We start from the raw sequence: 20188 nt of genomic DNA, 5'->3' as shown, positions 1-20188 counted from the left end.
TAAAATTTAATCTAATTGTGTAATTACACTTGTGCAACCAAACAGTATACTTGTAATTACACTGTAATTACGTTATGATAAACAAACAGGTCGTCGTAATTACTATATTGTGTAATTACTAGGCTGTGTAATTACTACCCTAATAATTACACCAATTCCAATTACCAGGTGGCTTTCCAAACATACCCTAAGTCAAACTTACTAAATTAAAGATATTATTATTGGGGTGGTTTATGGAGTTTTTTTGGAAATCTACAATTATTTTGAAATGTAATGAAAATCTTTTTTGAAAAACTTAAGAATATTCTTCTAGCAAAACTGAAAAGAACAATCGAACTTTCTGGCAAACGTTGAAAGAAACCACTCCTACTTTGCTATTCATTTTATGTGACAAATTTTCTTTTTAATTAATTAAAAAAAGGATGACACTACACCTTTTTATATTTAAAAATAATTAACTATTTTACATTTCCTATATTATTTGTGATAATAAATTTTATAGTCATAGAAATGTCTGAATATTTTAGACCATAAACTTTTAATTTGTTTTGTTCTTAAACTCATAATCAAACACTTTCACTTAAAATGAAATGAGGGGAGTACTTGTTTCTTCAAGAAGCTTAGGAAGTAAACAAAGTCTGCAAAAATTTTAAAAAGAATTTGCCAAAAAAAAAAAAAATCACCAATTTTCTAACCAAGCGCCAAAATTTACTAGTAAGTAGAGATGAAGAAAGAAATAGAAAAATGAGCTCGAATCTCCACGCAATTTGGTTGCGGTCATTGTGATCAAGCTATTCATTCAAAACTTCTGTTATACTAATATAATATAGTAGTAGTAAAGTCGTAATTATAAGATGAACAATTCAGAGTAGGTAGAGATGGACTCTGTCCAAACGGTAAGATCAAAAAATGAACTAGTTTTTTGATGTTCAAAGAAAAAACAACGCTCAAGAAGAGCCTTCCATATATTTTAACTGTAATGCTTGTACAAATGACAAATATTCTATTAAGTTATTAATTCTAATTTGAAAACATGCTCACTAATTATCCTGTAATAAGGAAAATTGATCTTTATTCTCACGATATCAAATTATTTTTCGATCCTTATCTTTGGCTATTTCACTTTGCATGAGTACTCGTTCACCAATTCTTTACGTGATTTTTTAGTGATGTTTTCTCCTTTTTATTTTGGATAATCACAAAATGATTGGTATGCTTATATAAAAAAAATATTTATATACTGCTTACTCATTCAAAATTTGAGTTGTTAGATTATTTTTATTCATAAAATCTTCTTAACAAATTAAACGATCACATTCTTCTCTGTGATTAGTCTGACTTGTGTATTTTTCTTCTACTCTAATAGTCCAAAGACTCAAAATTATAAGCTAAACTAGTTCTTTTATTAGGGGTATAAAATTGATACTCCAATCTAAGTAGTATTGCCATACAACCGAGAGAGATACTCTTTGGCTTGTTAAGCCAATCCCACAAAGAAAACGGAATCACAAGAGCCTACATTGGAATTCATAGAAGAACAATCAGCTCAGTCCTTAATTAGTCAAAAGTTCAGTAAGGGGTTTGAGGACTAACAGTTATTTGACAGTGAGTTAAATTAGAAATCAGTCCATTTCGGGTTAACGGAAATCCTCCCATGGACCTTCCATTAGTAGAGATCTGAAAACTTAGGAAGATGCAGTTACTGGAAATGACTTGAAGCTTTCAGTCTTTGATGATACTGTTTTCTGAGGTACAATTTTTTTTTATCCATATTGACATTTAGTATCAAGTCAGGCTTCAAGAACAGTACCTTAACTAATGAAGTCAATAGAAATAATCTAACAGATCCAGAAAAAGGCTCAAGTTAGAAGGTCAGAGCTTCTAAAATGGACTTGTATTAAAGAAATGGCTTTCCAAAGTCAAATCGGAACTGCCTTATCCATCGAGTATTTCTTGCAAGGACGGGTAGAAAAGTACCTGGGCTCTTAACATGATACCATCCTACGAGTATGAGAATGAGAACGCATGAGGCTACCACATTCTCGTCTTTGGCAACACTCGATTAAACTTAAACCACTGAAAGAAAGTTGAAAATGGCCCAGCAGGAAAGGCACTTAACCGCAAACTATGCTCTTGAACCCTGCATGACAAGTTTTCTGGAACTTCCCATTTTCAATATAGATCAAAATATATTCAATAAAAGGCTCCACCTGATAATAGTGAGGGAAGAAGAAAAGACAGTCTCACTTGAAGAGATTCTCAAACTAGAATATTCATAATGTTTCACATTCTGTCTGACAAACATGACGAACTGGATATGATCACATTTATGGCAAGTATGGAGTACAAGCCGAGACCAACAAGGAAAGAGCATGAACATTTCTTCTTTATTTCCAGTATGAATTAAATGTTCCCCCAAAAGAGCAAAAGGCTGAAGTTAAAGCCAATGCAAACCATTGGCATCTTTCACAAGACAGGAAACTATAAAACAGGTCTTAGAGCAGCGAATGACAGAAACAGTGATACACTCAAATTCACCAGTGATGCACTGTTGGTAGCCCAACAAGCTCTGAAGTTTATACTTTTAACTGGAAAGACAAACCTGCAAAAAACGAGAGGGTGAGCTACTACCAGCTGAAAGTCATACTTCAAGACACTAAAGTTTTGTATGTACAACAAAACAAGGATATATTGCAGATTATAGATTCGCAGAAAATTTGTGTAGAAGTGGACAAGGAACCATTACAATATACAACATGAGAACCGAACTACAATACAAAATTTGAGTTGCAAACCTTTGCCCGAACAATACATGTTTGATAGCTCAAAACAATTTGTTATCACTATTCAGCTGGCATAGATTTCTTTGGAAATTTAGTCTCATCGGACAAACAAATAGAAATAATTCAACTTTTGATGAACCCTCACAAACTCGCCAACTGCCTTGCGCACATTTAACTAAATGTTAGAAAGCATTATATCCAAGAACTTGGGGAAAAGGAGGACTGACTTCTTGATTTTGTTCCACATATGGTATGAAAGTAAAAGACATTTACATTCTCCTTCACATCCAGTTTTGGGAAGGATGAAAACACTCATATGGAAGGAAAGCATAATCTTCCAGCTTCATTGCCCCTTCTTTCTTGTGCTGCAACTATATGAAAAGGAAATAATCCAGACCCTCTGTTACTTCCCCTCCTGCAAACTCTCATCTTTCATCCCCTTTTCTTTTCTTTATTTGATAAAGCTCATCCTCTTTCGCCCTTACCAAATAATATAGTTCAAGGTAATAACAGTACATGAAAAGACTAGTGAATCTTGCTTTGCCATCACAATTGTGCTGCAATTGCAAGAACAAGCAGTGGCAATGGCTATAGGAACACATGATTTCTTCAACTGACCTGAATGGTGGTATAAAGTGTTAAAGAACCTCCTGGAAGTGGTATCAAAGAGATGCCGAAATTCTTAGTTGTGCATATTTCTTAGGTAAACTGCACTTCTCTTTGTCTTTTAGACTGAATTTAATTTCTGTTTCCATGTAGTATATCTGATCCTTAATTTGTAAAGATACAAATTTAGTCCTTCCCCTACTAGAATCAATAAATTCCAATAGGATATTAACAAGCTCAATCTTTGTTTTAATTACAAAACAAGCTCGATAGTCCTTTGTCCCTTTTGAATGTATATTTTTAGCTCCTCCAGATTGTTACAAAGTTTGCAGCCTTTTCATGAATCCCTACTCAATTCTTTGTGAACTAGCTAGGAAGGCGGTGTATGGGCTAGCGGCAAGATCACAGAGTGTATAAGAGGGATATGATGGCACATAGGGAATATCAAAGGAGGATTGAGGTGGAAGCCAAATATATGAGATTTATTATGTAAATGGGCTGATTCCATTACTAAATGGATGAAGTTCACCTTAAACGGAAGGTTTAAAGTTTTGAGCACTATAATACGAGGACCAGAACCACAATTGACCTAAACAACAATAACTAAGCCTCAGTCTCGAACAAGTTGGGAACTGCTATATGATCCTCATTGACCATGTTACTTCATATAAACTCATCTCAAGCCAATAATATACAAAATTAAACAAAAATAGAAGTAAATAGTAGTAGTTCTTTATATTTTCTACTAATATATAGATCTCTGAAAGGCTAAACAACTACTATAAAAGCATAGGACGTAATGTAAAAGTGCTAGCATGACTAAAACATATTCTCAACTAGTAGGTCTCTCTTATATAGATCTGTTTCTTTCATTGTCTCTATCTTTCCTTTCGCTAAATCTGCATGGATCCCAAGAGATTGTAAGTCCTTCGAGACAACTTCCTTCCAAGTGATTTTAGGTCTACCTCGTTCCTTTTAACACCTTCACTCACCATAGTTTCACATCTACGGACCGGTGCATCAGGCAATCCGGCCTTCTTCTACTAGTTTTGCTCCTAACGATCAGTATACGGCAGTGTGTGGAGATGACAACAATTCTCTAGCGAAAACAGAAAGCTTTTGTGAAAATTGTATTATCAGAAATACTGCAGGTTGAATAATTCTTCCAATTGGCTTGGTATTTTCTGGTCAAGGGTGTGAAAGGTGTTAGGAAGGTACAAAGGGTTTCAACTGATAAACCTTCTAAAAAAAGGTTTCAACTGATAGTTGAGTTGTATACTGCAATAGCGTGAAAGAATCACTGTGAAAGAATGATTTAAGAAGACCTGTTGCTTAACAAGGATTTCCTAAGCCCAAAGGTAGGAATTAACTCTAATTCTTATTATTTTGAGTTAGATTTCAGCATGGTGTATGAGACAAATGCATGGAAATGCGGATATGATTTGCTTACCTTATCTTGAAATTTGAATACCTAGCATGAGTTATGCTAATGATTTAAAGTTTTCATGACAGTGTATGTGTACTTTGATGAGCCTGTTCCAATTAAGTATGACGAATTTTTGCAAGATACAGTTGATATATGCTCTTATATAATTTATTAAGTATTTCATATGCCATATATTTAGCTATATGCCTAAGATGAGAAAATATTTTCGGGAGGAAGGTTGAAGTATCTAAGTTGATATACACTACTCCTAAAAAGGGTTGACATCACAAACACAGCCAAAGAGATGGCAGTTATGGCTTATGCAACCAACAGAGTGTAGCCAAAGATTTTCAACAACTAAACATAACTTAACTTTTAACGTCTCATTTTACCCTTAATGAAATCGACTTATAGCCAAAAATTTGTATAACTTACTTTAGTCAGCAAGTTTCAAAAAGTCTTTCTTTCTTTCTTAAAACTCTCAGGTCAAACACCCTCACATAAATTGGGAAGGAATGAGTATATTATTTATTATTGAAATTTCATCATTTTATAGTGTCCTAAAATAGACAGAGTCATATAAATTGTAACAAATAGACAATATCAGATAATCAAAGACATCCGGAAAAACATTTTCAATGATCCAATCTAATAAAAGGGAAAGAGAAATGCCTGAGATAACAGACCTAAGAAAAGGGTCTCACTCGGACTCGACAGCTTCGACAACCTTTGGGCCTGCAATTCAACAAACACATAAGATTCACAAATCAAAACAAATTAAAAACAAAACCTCCAATCTAAAAATATTACTAAAATCTTGTTAGGGCGTAAAGTAGATACCGTGCATAAAGGGGGGACGAAGGTCCTTGCCCCACCCAACGCCACGTGTAGCATCAAGGTACTGCTGAACAAGGTGACGACACTTCTGAAGGTGATTCACACCTTCAATACGGTAACACCAACGGAGCTTTTCGCGGAGGATCTTAGCCTTTTCAATGTCGATCCATTTCTCCCTCACCAAATGCTCCCTCATCTCGAAGAAAGCTACCGGGTCCTTGTACGGGTTATTCGGGTCGAAATCATCGGGTGCTCCTTCGTCGAACTCTACTCCCTTTTTCCTCCCCATTTTTGGTTAGCTTGAAATCTTCTTCTGTGAAATTGATTTTTGCAATGTAGGGATTAGAGTGAGATGGTGAGTGAATTTGGGGGAAAAGTGTGTGTGATTTGTGGATATGGGTTTGGGCTGAATTGTTTGGGCTGGGTTGAATTTGAATTAAGTTGACCTACTCTTCATGCATTAATTAGGCCCAACTTATTGCACCTTCTCCTTTTTAAGCCAACACGTGACATTTGCTGGTGTTAATTGGCCTTCTAAAAACTAATCAATTTTTAATGATTGAACATAAATCAATAAGGGTATATTTGAACTCACTCGGCAACCACAAGGGTGTATTTGATCTCAACTATTAACGACTGAGAAGTTTGAACAATTTCGCACAATTCAAAGGCATATTTGACCAACAACGACAATAATAATAAACTCAGTAAAATCTCACTGGTGGGATCCGGGGAGAGTAGTGTGCACGCATACCTTACCCCTACCCTAGGGAGGTAGAGAGATTGTTTCCGAAAGACCCTCGACTTGAAATAAAAATAAAAACAAGCAAATATCAACAACAAAGGCCAAAAAAAGTATCAAAGGCATATTTGACCCTTTCCTAAAAAAATTGACATGTCTATATTGTATAATTCTCCAACAATAGTGTCAAATAACTCCTTTTAAACAAGAATAACTCAGCCCCTTGTTATAATTAGTAATGTATATTTTAAAGTCGAACAATTAGTTATCTATTTATTATTAAAAGGAGAGGAAAAAGTCTTTTCCTTAAGCCAAGTGACAGCCTAGAAAAAAGTCACATGACATAAGTAGTTAATAATTAGTTATTTAGTTAATAATTAGTTATTGCTTATTGTTTTTAAATTTAAATATCTATAAAATAAAATATTTTATAATAAAAAACGAAAATTTTAAAAAAAATCTATCCATTCAAATTGTAGAGTAATTTCAAGTTAGAGTCTTTAAATTATTTTTAAAAAAACTAAAATTACAACAACAAAAACAAAAAAAACTGCCTATTCAAAATTTCTTTGTTTTTTTAATAATTTTTGTTTTTATTTTTAAAAATAAAAAGTTTATTTATTCAGAAAATATTATTGATAATAATAGAATAAAATATAAAATAAAATAAAAATATCTTCTATTATATTATAAAAAGAAAGTAGCATACAAAAATTTAAATAAAGTAATATGCTAATAAAAGTTTCTATTAACAATGCAATACTACTAAATATTAGATAATATAATAAAGAAAAATACCGAACAAGCCTATTATTCGATGCCTATATAAGTCTCATTAATTTAATAGAGATTTTATTCATTAAAATTCAGATAATATTATTGAAAATAATAGAATAAAATTTAAAATAAAAAATATATCAAGAGTAATAATATATATATCTTCTATTATATTATAAAAAGAAAGTAATAAACAAAAATATTACATAAAGTAATATGCTAATAAAAGTTTTAAAGATTACTAAAACATATATATCTTCTCTTATATTACAAAAAGAAAGTGAGCAAACAAAAATATTAAACAAAATAATATGCTAATAAACAAATTCTATTAACAATGTAAAACTACTATACATTGGATAATAGAATAAAGAAAAATATAGAATAAAAAAGTTATTCAATGACTATATAAGTCCCTTTAATTTAATTGAGATTTTATTATTGGTATATCATATTGACAAACAAGATGACAATTAAAATTTATTAAAGCAATACGATCTAATATGTTCAAACAAATCCGATCACAATTTAATTTAATTAATATTTTTTAATATTGACTGTGCATCGCGTGATAGAAAAATTATTCAATGACTATATAAGTCCCTTTAATTTAAAAGATATTTTATTATTGGGTATATCATATTGACAAATAAGATGACAATTGAAATTTATTAAAGCAATACTATCTAATATGTTCAAACAAGCCCGATCACAATTTAATTTAATTAATATTTTTTAATATTGATCGCACATCGCGCGGGTACAACTACTAATATTAATTTAAAAAGGAGAATTCTCAATAGTGAGAGTTTTGTTGATGAAAACAAAAATAGATGAAGAATAAATATATATTATTTAACTCAGCCCCAAAAGCTAACTCATGAGGTGATAATTGCTCAAGGCCATATAAGGAAACCATTTCATCCCTATAGTGTCGATATGGGACTCAACACCCCTCACGCCTAAGACTGGACATCTGAAGCAGGGACAATATAAGATTGGGATCCAACATCGCGAAAATAATGTAAAAATAGCATGGGCTAACCAGTTTTCGGACTGGTAATTCAAAAATAACTAGCATTTGCAAAGTCATTAAAAAATAGCCACTATTTTGCTGTAATACAGGTCGGTCCAGCATAATATACTGGAGATTGGTGCACCTGTGTATGAACTTCCAGCATATTATGTTGGAACTCCAACACGCGGAAAGTTCCAGCATAATATACTAGAAATTGGAGCACTTATGTTGGAACTTCCAGTTTATTATGTTGGACCGGTATATTATACTAGAACTCTAGTATATTATGTTGGAGTTCCAGTATATTATACTGGAGTTATACTGGAACTCTAGTATAATATGCTGAAATATTTTTCGGATTTTGAACAATATTTTTGTTCAGAATTATCTTTACATGAAAAGTGACTAAATTTCGATTACTTTTGAAACTGAGGCTATTTTTCAATTACCACTTGTAAATCTTGTTATTTTTGAATTTCTCCTAAAAAATAATAAATTGGGATGGGCCTAACTCTGATACCATAATAACAAAATAGAGTTTTGTCTAACTCAACTCCAAAAATTAGTTCATAAGATGAGAATTACCAAAGACTATATAAGGAGACCATTTCATCCCTTAAAGTCAATGGGAACTCAATAATAGATCATATTAGAAAGTGGAGTTGATAAATATATTCAATAAGGAATTTCCTTCTGGGATGGTGGATGTCTACGAACTGTCTAGAGCTACATAAAAATTAGGCCAAACGGCCTTATGGCCACTTAAACTTGTATCAGTTTGCAAACTCGATATATAAACTTATATTTTTTTCATTTGAACACTTCAACTTGACAGAACGAGTACTAATAAATACATTCAGCAGAACGTATATATCAATTGTGCTGATATGTACAACACGTCATATGTTAGACTATTTATTACTTGACATGTGATATTTGTAGGTCCCATTTATAAATACTAAATCAGCAAAAATAAGTTACATATGCAAAAAGAAGAAGAGAAAAACCACATGTCACTTCTCTACTACCCCAGTAACTCGTACCCACATGTCCCCCTTCTTCTCCGTTCGCCCACCTCCCTACCTTTCCTTACTCTTCCTCTTTCTTCTCCTTTCTATTTTTCTTCATTGTTCTCTTTCTCTCTCTCTCTCTCTCTCTCTCTCTCTCGCCTAAAAATTAAGAAAGTAGCAAGGAATGCCATTATGGTCATGATTAAACAAGAACAAAAAATTTAATTTTGGAATTTCAGAAACAAATCAATAAAAATCCATGGTTTTGAAACCGTGGAGGCCACCCAATACCATTACAAATATCTGCCCTTTTTCGTTGTTGTTTTGGCAAAGATGAATTCGATTACGAAACAACGGCACGACTCAGGTTTTCTTCCGACCATCGGTGGTTGAGGGAGGTTGGGATAGTAAAGATGGGTGGAAAATAGCAAATGAAAGAAAATATTATTGAAGGGGGAAGAAGAAGGAAAAAGGAAACGCGGAAAAGGGAGGGGGTGGGAAACTAGGATAGAAAATGAAAAGAATTACAAAAGGGTTTGAGAGTTCGCTAGATAAGACGAGAGAGGTGGGAGCAGGGGAAAAAGAGAAGGGGAGAGGGAAAGACCTTTTTTTATTTATATTTTATTATGATTCTAATATATATTTTTTAATAAAAACAATACTATTCACGCGCCTTGGCAGCGTGAATTGCACACAATTTAGCCATGTCAGTTGCGTCGCTTCTACATAGGCATGATCAACGGTCAAAGGTATTTTTAGTACCCATTATGTCAAGTTGGAGTATTCAAATGAAAAAAGTGTAAGTTCATATATCAGGTTTACAAACTAGTATAAGTTTAAGTGGCCACGAAGCCATTTGGCCTAAAAATTAAGAAAGTAGCAAGGAATGCCATTATGGTCATGATTAAACAAGAACAAAAAATTTAATTTTGGAATTTCAGAAACAAATCAATAAAAATCCATGGTTTTGAAACCGTGGAGGCCACCCAATACCATTACAAATATCTGCCCTTTTTCGTTGTTGTTTTGGCAAAGATGAATTCGATTACGAAACAACGGCACGACTCAGGTTTTCTTCCGACCATCGGTGGTTGAGGGAGGTTGGGATGGTAAAGATGGGTGGAAAATAGCAAATGAAAGAAAATATTATTGAAGGGGGAAGAAGAAGGAAAAAAGAAATGCGGAAAAGGGAGGGGGTGGGAAATTAGGATAGAAAATGAAAAGAATTACAAAAGGGTTTGAGAGTTCGCTAGATAAGACGAGAGAGGTGGGAGCAGGGGAAAAAGAGAAGGGGAGAGGGAAAGACCTTTTTTTATTTATATTTTATTCTGATTCTAATATATATTTTTTTAATAAAAACAATACTATTCACGCGCCTTGGCAGCGTGAATTGCACACAATTTAGCCATGCCAGTTGCGTCGCTTCTACATAGGCATGATCAACGGTCAAAGGTATTTTTAGTACCCATTATGTCAAGTTGGAGTATTCAAATGAAAAAAGTGTAAGTTCATATATCAGGTTTACAAACTGGTATAAGTTTAAGTGGCCATGAAGCCATTTGGCCTAAAAATTAAGAAAGTAGCAAGGAATGCCATGTGTAATGGGAACTTTAGAAAGTATACAATCATAGTTACTCAATAAGAGATTATGACATTCAACATAGAATAATTTTGAACTTGATATTTTAAAGACTTCTTAATTATGTTGACGGTTATAAAAAAAAAAGTTAATGAAATGAGGTCACTTTTGGGGAAAATAGTAACTTGAATGATCCATCGTTTCTATGATGGTCTTTCCTATCATGGTGTCAACTCTAACCATACTGATAGTAGCAAAACTTGTTGTTGTGTGTGAAAGAAAGAAAAGTAGACAAAATAAAAGAAAGAAAAATCAAAAAGAGATGAACTTATGATGTAAGCGCTTACATCAGCATTCTTATGATGTATGCGCTTATATCGGCATTCTTATGATGTATGCGCTTACGTCGGCAGGACATTCAAATGCCTATAAAAGGGGTATGCATTTTCATTTACATATCATCCCTCAACTTCTTCCTTCTCTCTTCAATTAATAAAGAGCTATTCTTTGTGTGGCCGTGGAGTAGGTAAAATTGTCGAACCACGTAAATCTTATCTTGTCTTGTCTTATGCAATTTATTACTTTTTTCTTTCAAATATTTTTCCTTTCTATTAGCCTGACACGTTTTCCAATAACTGGTATTAGAGCACATACAGTGTAATTCTGGTAGAAAAGTACGGTACTGGTGCAGGTACTATTCACAAGAATAGTGTGAGACTATTGATCATTGTTACTATTCACATGCACTATTCACATATTTTTTTTTTGTGAAAAATGGCATCGGAAGAAGGGAAGGTTAAGATTGACAAGTTCAATGGCAAAGATTTTAGATTCTGAAAAATACAAATAGAGGATTATTTGTACTAGAAAATATTACACTTACTTCTGACCGAGGTAAAACCAGAGAATATGGCCAAAGTGGATTGGGATCTATTAGATCGTCAAGCTCTTGGTGTGATTCGTTTGACGCTAACACGAAATGTAGCGTTTAACATCATTAATGAGAAGACCACTGCAGGCCTGATGAAGGCATTATCAAATATGTACGAGAAGCCATCTGCTTCAAATAAAGTCTATTTGATGCGTCGATTGTTCAACTTAAAGATGACAGGAGGTGAATCTGTTATGGAATATATCAATTAGTTTAATGTAATATTAACCTAGTTGAGTTCTGTTAATATAACATTCAATAACGAAGTTAGGGCATTGATTCTACTATCATCTCTACCGTAGAGTTGGTCTGCAACAGTAACTGCAGTTAGCAGTTCATCGGAAAGTACCAAACTCAAATTAAATAATATTAGAGACTTGGTTCTAAGCGATGATATTCGTCGGAGAGAATCAAATGATTCCCCAAGATCTTCTTTGAATACTGAAAGCAGGGGGAGAGGCAGCCAAAGAGGACAAAGTCATGGTCGTGGCCAAAGTCAAGGAGAAGAGGGCAGTCCAAAAATCGCAAAGACATTACGTGTTGGAATTGCGATAAAAAGGGTCACTATAGTAGTCAGTGTAGAGAGCCAAAGAAGAAGAAGAACGATCAATACAAGGATGATAATTTGGCAAATGCAATTGCTGAACAAGTTGGTGATGCACTAATTTGTTGTGCAGACAGTCCAGTCGAATCTTGGATTCTGGACTTAGGTGCATCCTTTCATTATACATCATGCAAAGAATTATTGCATAATTATATTTCTGTAAAATTTGGGAAAGTTTATCTAGGAGACGACGAACCTATGGACATTGTCGGAAAAGGTGAAGTTCATATAAAGACTTCACAAGGCACGCTATGGAAATTGCAAAATGTACGACATGTTCCTGGCCTCAAGAAAAATATGATATTTATGGGTCAGATTGACAGTGAATGATACACAACAACATTCGGTAACAGATTGTGGAAGATAACCAAAGAAAATTTAGTTGTGGCACGAGTCTTCAAGAAGGGAACACTATATGCAACTGCAATACAGCGAGATACAATAACAACAGTTAATCATGGTCGTGATACAACATTATGGCACCGGAGGCTCGGGCATATGAGTGAGAAGGGAATGAAGTTGTTGGCATCCAAAATATTTTATAAAGCATGTTGAATTAGGTTTGTGCGAAAATTGCATTTACAGGAAACAAAAGAGAGTTAGTTTCTCAAAGGTGGGAAGAACGCCAAAGAAAGAGAAGCTGGAACTAGTGCATACAGATGTGTGGGGACCAACACCTGTAACTTCTCTGGGAGGCTCACGCTATTATGCCACCTTCATTGATGATTCCACAAGAAAGGTATGAGTTTATTTTCTAAAAAATAAATATGATGTGTTTGTTACCTTTAAAAGATAAAAAACTGAATTTGAAAATCAGACAACTCTAAAGTTAAAATGTCTGAAGTTTGACAAAGGAGGAGAGTATGATAGTTAAGAGTTTAAAGCATTCTGCTCTGAGAATGGGATCAGAATGATCAAGACAGTTCCTAGAACACCGGAACAAAATGGTGTTGCTGAGAGGATGAACAGAACTCTGAAGGAACGAGCCAGAAGTATGAAAATACATTCTGGATTGCCGAAGTATTTGTGGGTTGAGGCTATTAACACAGCAACTTACCTCATAAATAGGGGATCCTCTGTACCGCTGGATTTTAAAATTCATGAGAAGGTATGGACAGGAAAGGAGGTAACTCTTTCACATCTGAAATTTTTTGGTTGTGTTGCTTATGTGCATGTAAACTCTAATGATAGAGATAAGCTTGATCCTAAAGCCAAGAAATGTTTCTTTATTGGCTATGGTGATGATAATTTTGGTTATCGATTTTGGGATGATCAGAATAGAAAGATCCCAAGACACATGAATGTCACATTCAATGAAAATGTGATATACAAAGACAAGCTTGAAGTAGAACCAACCAGAACTAGCAGACAAACATCTGAAACAGTTGAGCTAGAAGAAATATCATAAAATGAAGTGGCTAGAGAGCCTACAACTGGATCTGAAATTGAAGATGCCGAACCAGAAGCCGAATCTGGATCAGAGTCAGAGCCAGAACCAGAGAAAGAATCAGATGGAGAACCAGATCTGAAATCAAATTCGGGATCAGTTAATCTTGAACCTACATTAAGGAGATCTAAAAGAGTCACGAATGCTCTAGATAGGTTAACTCTCTCTCTCCACTATTTACTTCTGACTGATATTGGAGAACCAGAGCATTTTATTGAAGAAATACAGGTGATAAGCTCTGATAAGTGGAAGCTAGCCATGAAAGAAGAGATGAATTCTCTTCAAAAGAATAAAATATGGATATTTATAGAGTTACCAAAAGAAAAGAAGACATTGCAAAACAAGTGGGTGTACAAGGTCAAGGAAGAACATGATGGTAAGAAGAGATACAAAGCACGATTAGTAGTAAAAGGCTTTCAGCAAAAAGAAGGGATTGACTATACCGAGATCTTCTCTCCTGTAGTCAAACTAACTACTATCAGGTTGGTGCTAAGTATCGTAGCTATATAAAATTTATATTTGGAGCAGCTAGATGTTAAAACTGCTTTCTTGCATGGTGACCTTGAAGAAGACATCTACATGAAGCAACCTGAAGGTTTTCAAGTTTCTGGTAAAGAAAACCTTGTATGTAAGTTGCAGAAGAGTTTGTACGGTTTGAAACAAGCACCCTGACAATGGTACAAAAAATTTGATGGATTCATGTATAATAATGGTTTCACACGATGTGAGATGGACCATTGTTGTTATATCAATAATCTTGATAAATCCTATATCATTTTACTGTTGTACGTTGATGATATGCTAATTGCATGATCTAGCATAAATGAGATCAACAGGGTTAAGCAACAACTGACAGAGGAGTTTGAAATGAAAGACTTAGGACCGGCTAAGCAAATGCTTGGGATTAGGATTAGCAGAAACAGGTATGAAGGAACCTTAAAATTATCTCAAGAAAAGTACATACATAAGGTACTAAGCAGGTTCAGTCTTCATGATGCAAAGACCAGAAGCACTCCACTCGGAAGCTATCTTAATCTGTCGAAGGACCAATCACCTAAGACCGATGAAGAAATGAAGTACATGTCCAAAGTTCCATATGCTTCAGCAGTAGGAAGTTTGATGTATGATATGGTTTGCACTAGACTGACATAGCCCATGCAGTTGGAGTTGTTAGTAGATATATGTCAAATCCAGGAAATGAGCATTGGGAAGGTGTAAAATGGATATTGCGATATCTCAAAGGCACCTCAGGTATGACATTTTGTTTTAAAATGAGCAATATTATCTTATAAGGTTTTGCTGATGTAAATTTAGGCGACAATCTGGATAGTCGAAAAAGTACCACATGCTATGTATTCACCTTGGGTGGTACTGCTATTAGCTGGATGTCTAGACTTCAGAAAAGTATTGCTCTATCTACCACTGAAGCAGAGTATATGACAATCTCAGAAGCTGGAAAATAGATGATTTGGCTCAACCATTTTCTTAAAGAGCTAGGTAAAGAGTAGGACAATTGTGAGCTTTTCAGCGATAGCCAGAGTGCAATTCATCTTGCCAAGAATCTAGTGTTTCATGCAAGATCGAAGCATATCTAATTGAGGTATCATCATATCCGAGAGTTGATAAGTGAAGAAACTATTTCCCCGCAGAAGATACTAGGATCAAAGGACCCGTCAAACATGTTGACCAAAATTGTTGGTGTTGAAAAACTGAGGTTGTGCACTGCCTCAGTTAGCCTTCAAGACTGATAGCATGAAGGCGCCACCAAAGAATAGCAAATCTTTTTTTTTAATTTCTTTCTTGATGTAACATAGGTTTGAGGGGGAGATTGATAGTAGCAAACCTGTTGTTGTATGTGAAAGAAATAAAAGTAGACAAAAAAAAGAAAGAAAAATAAAAAAAAAAGATGAACTTATGATATAAGTGCTTACATCAGCATTCTTATGATGTATGCGCTTACATCGGCATTCTTATGATGTATGCGCTTACATCAACATTCCTATGATGTAAGTGCTTACGTTGGAAGGGCATTCAAATGCCTGTAAAAGGGGTATGCATTTTCATTTGCATATCATTCCTCAACTTCTTCTTTCTCTTTTCAGTTAATAAAGAGTTATTATTTGTATGGTCGTGGAGTAGGCAAAATTGCCGAACCACATAAATCTTGTCTTGCCTTGTCTTGTCTTGTGCAATTTATTACTTTTCTCCTTCAAATATTTTTTCTTTCTATTAGCCTGACACGTTTCCCAACACATACTATTAAACTATCTATCCTAGTAGTTGTCATGGTCTTTCTCATCAAATGGTTGATTAGTTGAACAATTCATAAAATTTCTCACACAAATGAGTTTCTTATTACACGTTATATTTCCTGAAAGCTCGTATTTTTCTTTGCATTAAGTTTTCCAGTGGAGATGGCATATTATCATTATTAAAAGATAAAGTAATTATGGTATCCAGAAGCCCAACGATCAACTTTTACAATAATTTGATTCTTGCCAAAACTCATATTTTGGATAAAAGATATTATTTATATGCCTTGTTGAGTCACGTTGGTGAAGAGAAGCCTAATAGGTTCAACCATTGGAAGAATTAATTTGGGTGATGCAAATAATATACTATGAAGATTTTTCATCACTAATATTTATAATATCAATGTATAATATTAATTCACTACTCCAAGTATAATGGAGAAAGTAAGATAGTTCAGCTCCGCCTAAAAAATATGCCTGTTTGTAATGACAGTTGACACTTTGACGCACGATGCATCCAATATTCTTTTACGCGTAACCAAAGCCACACGAGTATTGAACGTATACAGTACATGGTGAATATCATAAATAAGCCTTGGATTTCTTGCTTTTGATGGATTCACTTAGCCGAAACCAACGACAAAGATATCAGCAAGAAGTCCCCTTTCATCAAGGATAGGCTAACCCGTGAGGTTAGATTGATCATCTATAGTTATAATCACGGTTCTTAATTACAACTCGGGATACACTTTTGGGAAAAGTTACAATGCTACTCAGGTAGAGGCAAGACCTTGAGGTACCTGTGATAATATTAAATGTCGAATATGCACTTGTTAATCTCCTATGACAAAGGTCATGCAGCAAGAGTATTTACTCTATGGACAATGATGTCAGTCTTGAATATACTTGGACTTGCCATGTTAGGCTTCTGGAAAAAAAATGATTCACTGAAATGTGCCTAATTGATTGAGTAGGAATTTTGTAAATCTAAGGAGCCAAAACGCAAGAAAAGCTCCTGAACAATTTACAAAGAATGAACTTTAGATTGGGAAAGAGAAAGGGGGTAATATTATTTCTTTTTCAATGTCTTTACAATCGGAAGTATTCTTCTTTAAGTAGTTGTAATCCCTCTCTAACACTGAACTATTGTAACTACTTCTAACAGATTCTAACAACCTCTAACTACCAACTAATGATAATTGCTAAGATACCCATCTAACTTCTATTAATTCTCTTTTCGTCCTGTCTACATTATTATCACATAACAACTTTCCCCCCTCTTAAGAGTTCTTGTCCTCAAGGACAAAGTTTAGAAACTACTGTTGCAAGGTATGCAAGTCGACCCATGTGTTATCTTCAGTGGGGCAGTTGAACCATTTCACCAAAATCTGTGTAACCTGTCTGTTGTTTTTAGAGATTACTCTTCTGTCCAAAACCTCTTCAGGCTCCAATACAATGTACCCATGAGGAGATAGGGAAATAGGCAGATTGGGCATAGCTGGGGCAGTACCAGTCTATGAGAAACATGGAATGTATGATGAATCTTTGCATGTGGAGGAAGATCCAACTGATAGTCCACAATGCCTACTCGTTTGATGATCTTGAAGGGACCAAAATACTTTGGACTCAGCTTATGAGAAGAGTGTTTTTTCAAGAAAACTTGCATGTATGGTTGCATCTTCACAAAGACCATGTCACCTACACTGAAGCTCCTAGGAGTTCTATATTTGTCAGTTTGAGCCTTCATCCGGGATTGAGCCAACATGAGGTAATGCTTGAGTAATCTGATAGTAGTCTCTCTGGTTTGGAGACTCCTGTCAACTTGGTTGACCATTGAACTATGGGGAATATAGGGCATGTGGAAAGGTGGGTTTTGGCCATATAGGACTTCAAAAGAAGTCATCTTGATAGCAAAGTGATAGGTAGTGTTGTATCACCATTCAGTCAAGGGAAGATAGTGCACCCAATCTTTGGGTCTATCATTGCACATGCATGTCAAATATCTCTCCAAACACTTGTTAACCACCTCTGTTTGCCCATCTGATTGGGGATGATAGGCTGTAGAGCGGTGCAAGTGAACTCCTTGAGCCTCAAAGAGAACCTGCCAGAATTTACTCAAGAAAATAATGTCTCTGTCTCTCACTATGGTTTGAGGCAACCCATGTAACATATACATATTGTCTAGGAAAGCCTGGGAAATTGTTGAGGCAGTGTAGGGATGAACCAAACTGATAAAGTGAGCATATTTGCTGAGTCTATCAACCACCACCAATACTACTGACTTGTTATGAGACTTAGGTAGCCCCTCAACAAAGTCTCAGCTAATATCTTGCCATACTTTTTCTAAAATGGGTAGGGGTTGTAACAGGCCTGGGGACTTCACATTCTCACCCTTACATCTTTGACAAGTGTCACAACTCTTGATGTGTTCATAAACTCATGCCTTCATCTTCTTCCAGTAATAGACTTGACTAACTCTGTGCAAGGTGGCAGCCATCCCTGAATGACCTCCAACAACACTATCATGAAAGAAATGCAAAATGTTATCTCTGAGGAGCTTGTCAGGTCTAACCACTATTTTGCCTTTTCTGTATATGATGCCATCTTTTAGCCAATAGATAGGATTGGTTAATGCATTCTGACGAAGCTGAGTCGCTAACTGCTATAAATGTTGATCTCCTGAGTAAGATGATAGTACTCTTGCAAGGAAGTCTGAGGAAACAGTAGAGATAGTTAATAGTTGAATGTTGTTCATAGGGAACCTTGACAGAGCATCTGCTGCTACATTCTCCTTTCCTTTCTTGTACATGATGCTGTAGTCATACCCCATAAGTTTAGCAACCCATTTCTGTTGGCTGGGAGTAAATACTCTATGTTCTAAAAGATACTTGAGGCTCTGGTGGTCTATCTTAATAAGAAAGTGCCTACCAATGAGGTATGGTCTCCATTTATCCACTGTAGTCACAATAACCATCATCTCCTTTTCATATACTGAGAGGTGCTGGTGTTTATCATGCAAAGCCTTGCTCAAATAAGCTAGAGGATGATCCCCTTGCATCAATACATCCCCTATTCTATGCCTACATGCATCAGTTTCAATAATGAATTCTTGGGAAAATTTTGGGAGTGCCAATACTGGTGTTGTACTCATAGCCATCTTGAGAGCTTCAAATACTTTAGTTGCTGCCTTAGACCACTCAAACTTGTCTTTCTTTAGGAGATCAGTCAGGGGTCTAGCTATCACACCATACCCCTCTTACAAACCTCCTATAATACCCTGTTAAACTCAGAAATCCCCTGAGTTCCTTCACAGTTTTGGGCACATGTCACTCCACCATTACCTTCACCTTCCCTGGGTCAGCAGCTACCCCTTGTTGAGTGATAATATGGCCCAAGTACTCTACCCTTGTCTGACCAAATGTACACTTGCTAAGCTTGACAAACAGATTGTTATCCTCTAATATTTTGAAAGCTTGTTCTAAGTGTACTAAGTGTGATGACCAAGAAGAGCTGTATATTAAAATGTCATCAAAGAACACAAGTATGAACTTTCTGAGGAAGGGTTGGAATATATGGTTCATCAAACTTTGAAAAGTGGAGGGTGCATTGGTTAAGCCAAAAGGCATAACCATAAACTCATAGTGTCCATTATGAGATCTAAAAGTTTTCTTTTCAATGTCTTGGTCAGCCATCCTAATCTGGTGATAACCAGGCCTTAAGTCTAGTTTTGAGAAAAACTTTGCCCCTCCTAATTCATCTAACAGTTCCTCTATCACAGGAATTGGAAATTTGTCCTTAACAGTGCAGCTATTTAATTGTCTATAATCTATACAAAGTCTCCAAGTGCCATCTTTCTTTTTGACCATGACAATAGGTGAGGAATAAAGACTTACACTAGGCCTGATAACACCAGAATCCAGCATCTCTTTGATCATTCTTTCTATCTCATCCTTTTGGTTAGCAGCATATCTGTAAGGTCTGACATTGATAGGTGAGGTTCCTTCTTTGAGTATAATCATGTTATCATGACTTCTGTGAGGAGGTAAAGCTCTAGGTGCTTCAAAGAGACCAGTGTGTTTGCTCAGTAACTTCTGCAAGTCATCAGAACCCTGCACTTGTTGGGAATTCAGAGTAGCAAGTTCATCCTTGATTGGTTGAACATAGGTTGTGATCATC

The 20188-nt window shown here is 35.1% G+C and overlaps 1 protein-coding gene across 1 annotated transcript; it reads right to left on the bottom strand.

The window, feature by feature from the left end:
- Positions 1-2243: 2243 nt before the first annotated feature.
- Positions 2244-6017, bottom strand: LOC107765821 (NADH dehydrogenase [ubiquinone] 1 beta subcomplex subunit 10-A-like). The gene is made up of 3 exons (XM_016584519.2): positions 5656-6017; positions 5502-5550; positions 2244-2602 (listed from the first exon to the last, which is right to left on the bottom strand). The coding sequence occupies exons 1-2, from the start codon at positions 5939-5941 to the stop codon at positions 5516-5518; spliced, it is 321 nt and encodes a 106-aa protein (XP_016440005.1). The 5' UTR covers positions 5942-6017; the 3' UTR covers positions 2244-2602; positions 5502-5515.
- Positions 6018-20188: the final 14171 nt, after the last annotated feature.

Source organism: Nicotiana tabacum, chromosome 15 (assembly GCF_000715075.1).
Source record: "Nicotiana tabacum cultivar K326 chromosome 15, ASM71507v2, whole genome shotgun sequence".
NCBI classification, from domain to species: Eukaryota; Viridiplantae; Streptophyta; class Magnoliopsida; order Solanales; family Solanaceae; genus Nicotiana; species Nicotiana tabacum.
This window is presented reverse-complemented; position numbering and strand designations above follow the sequence as displayed.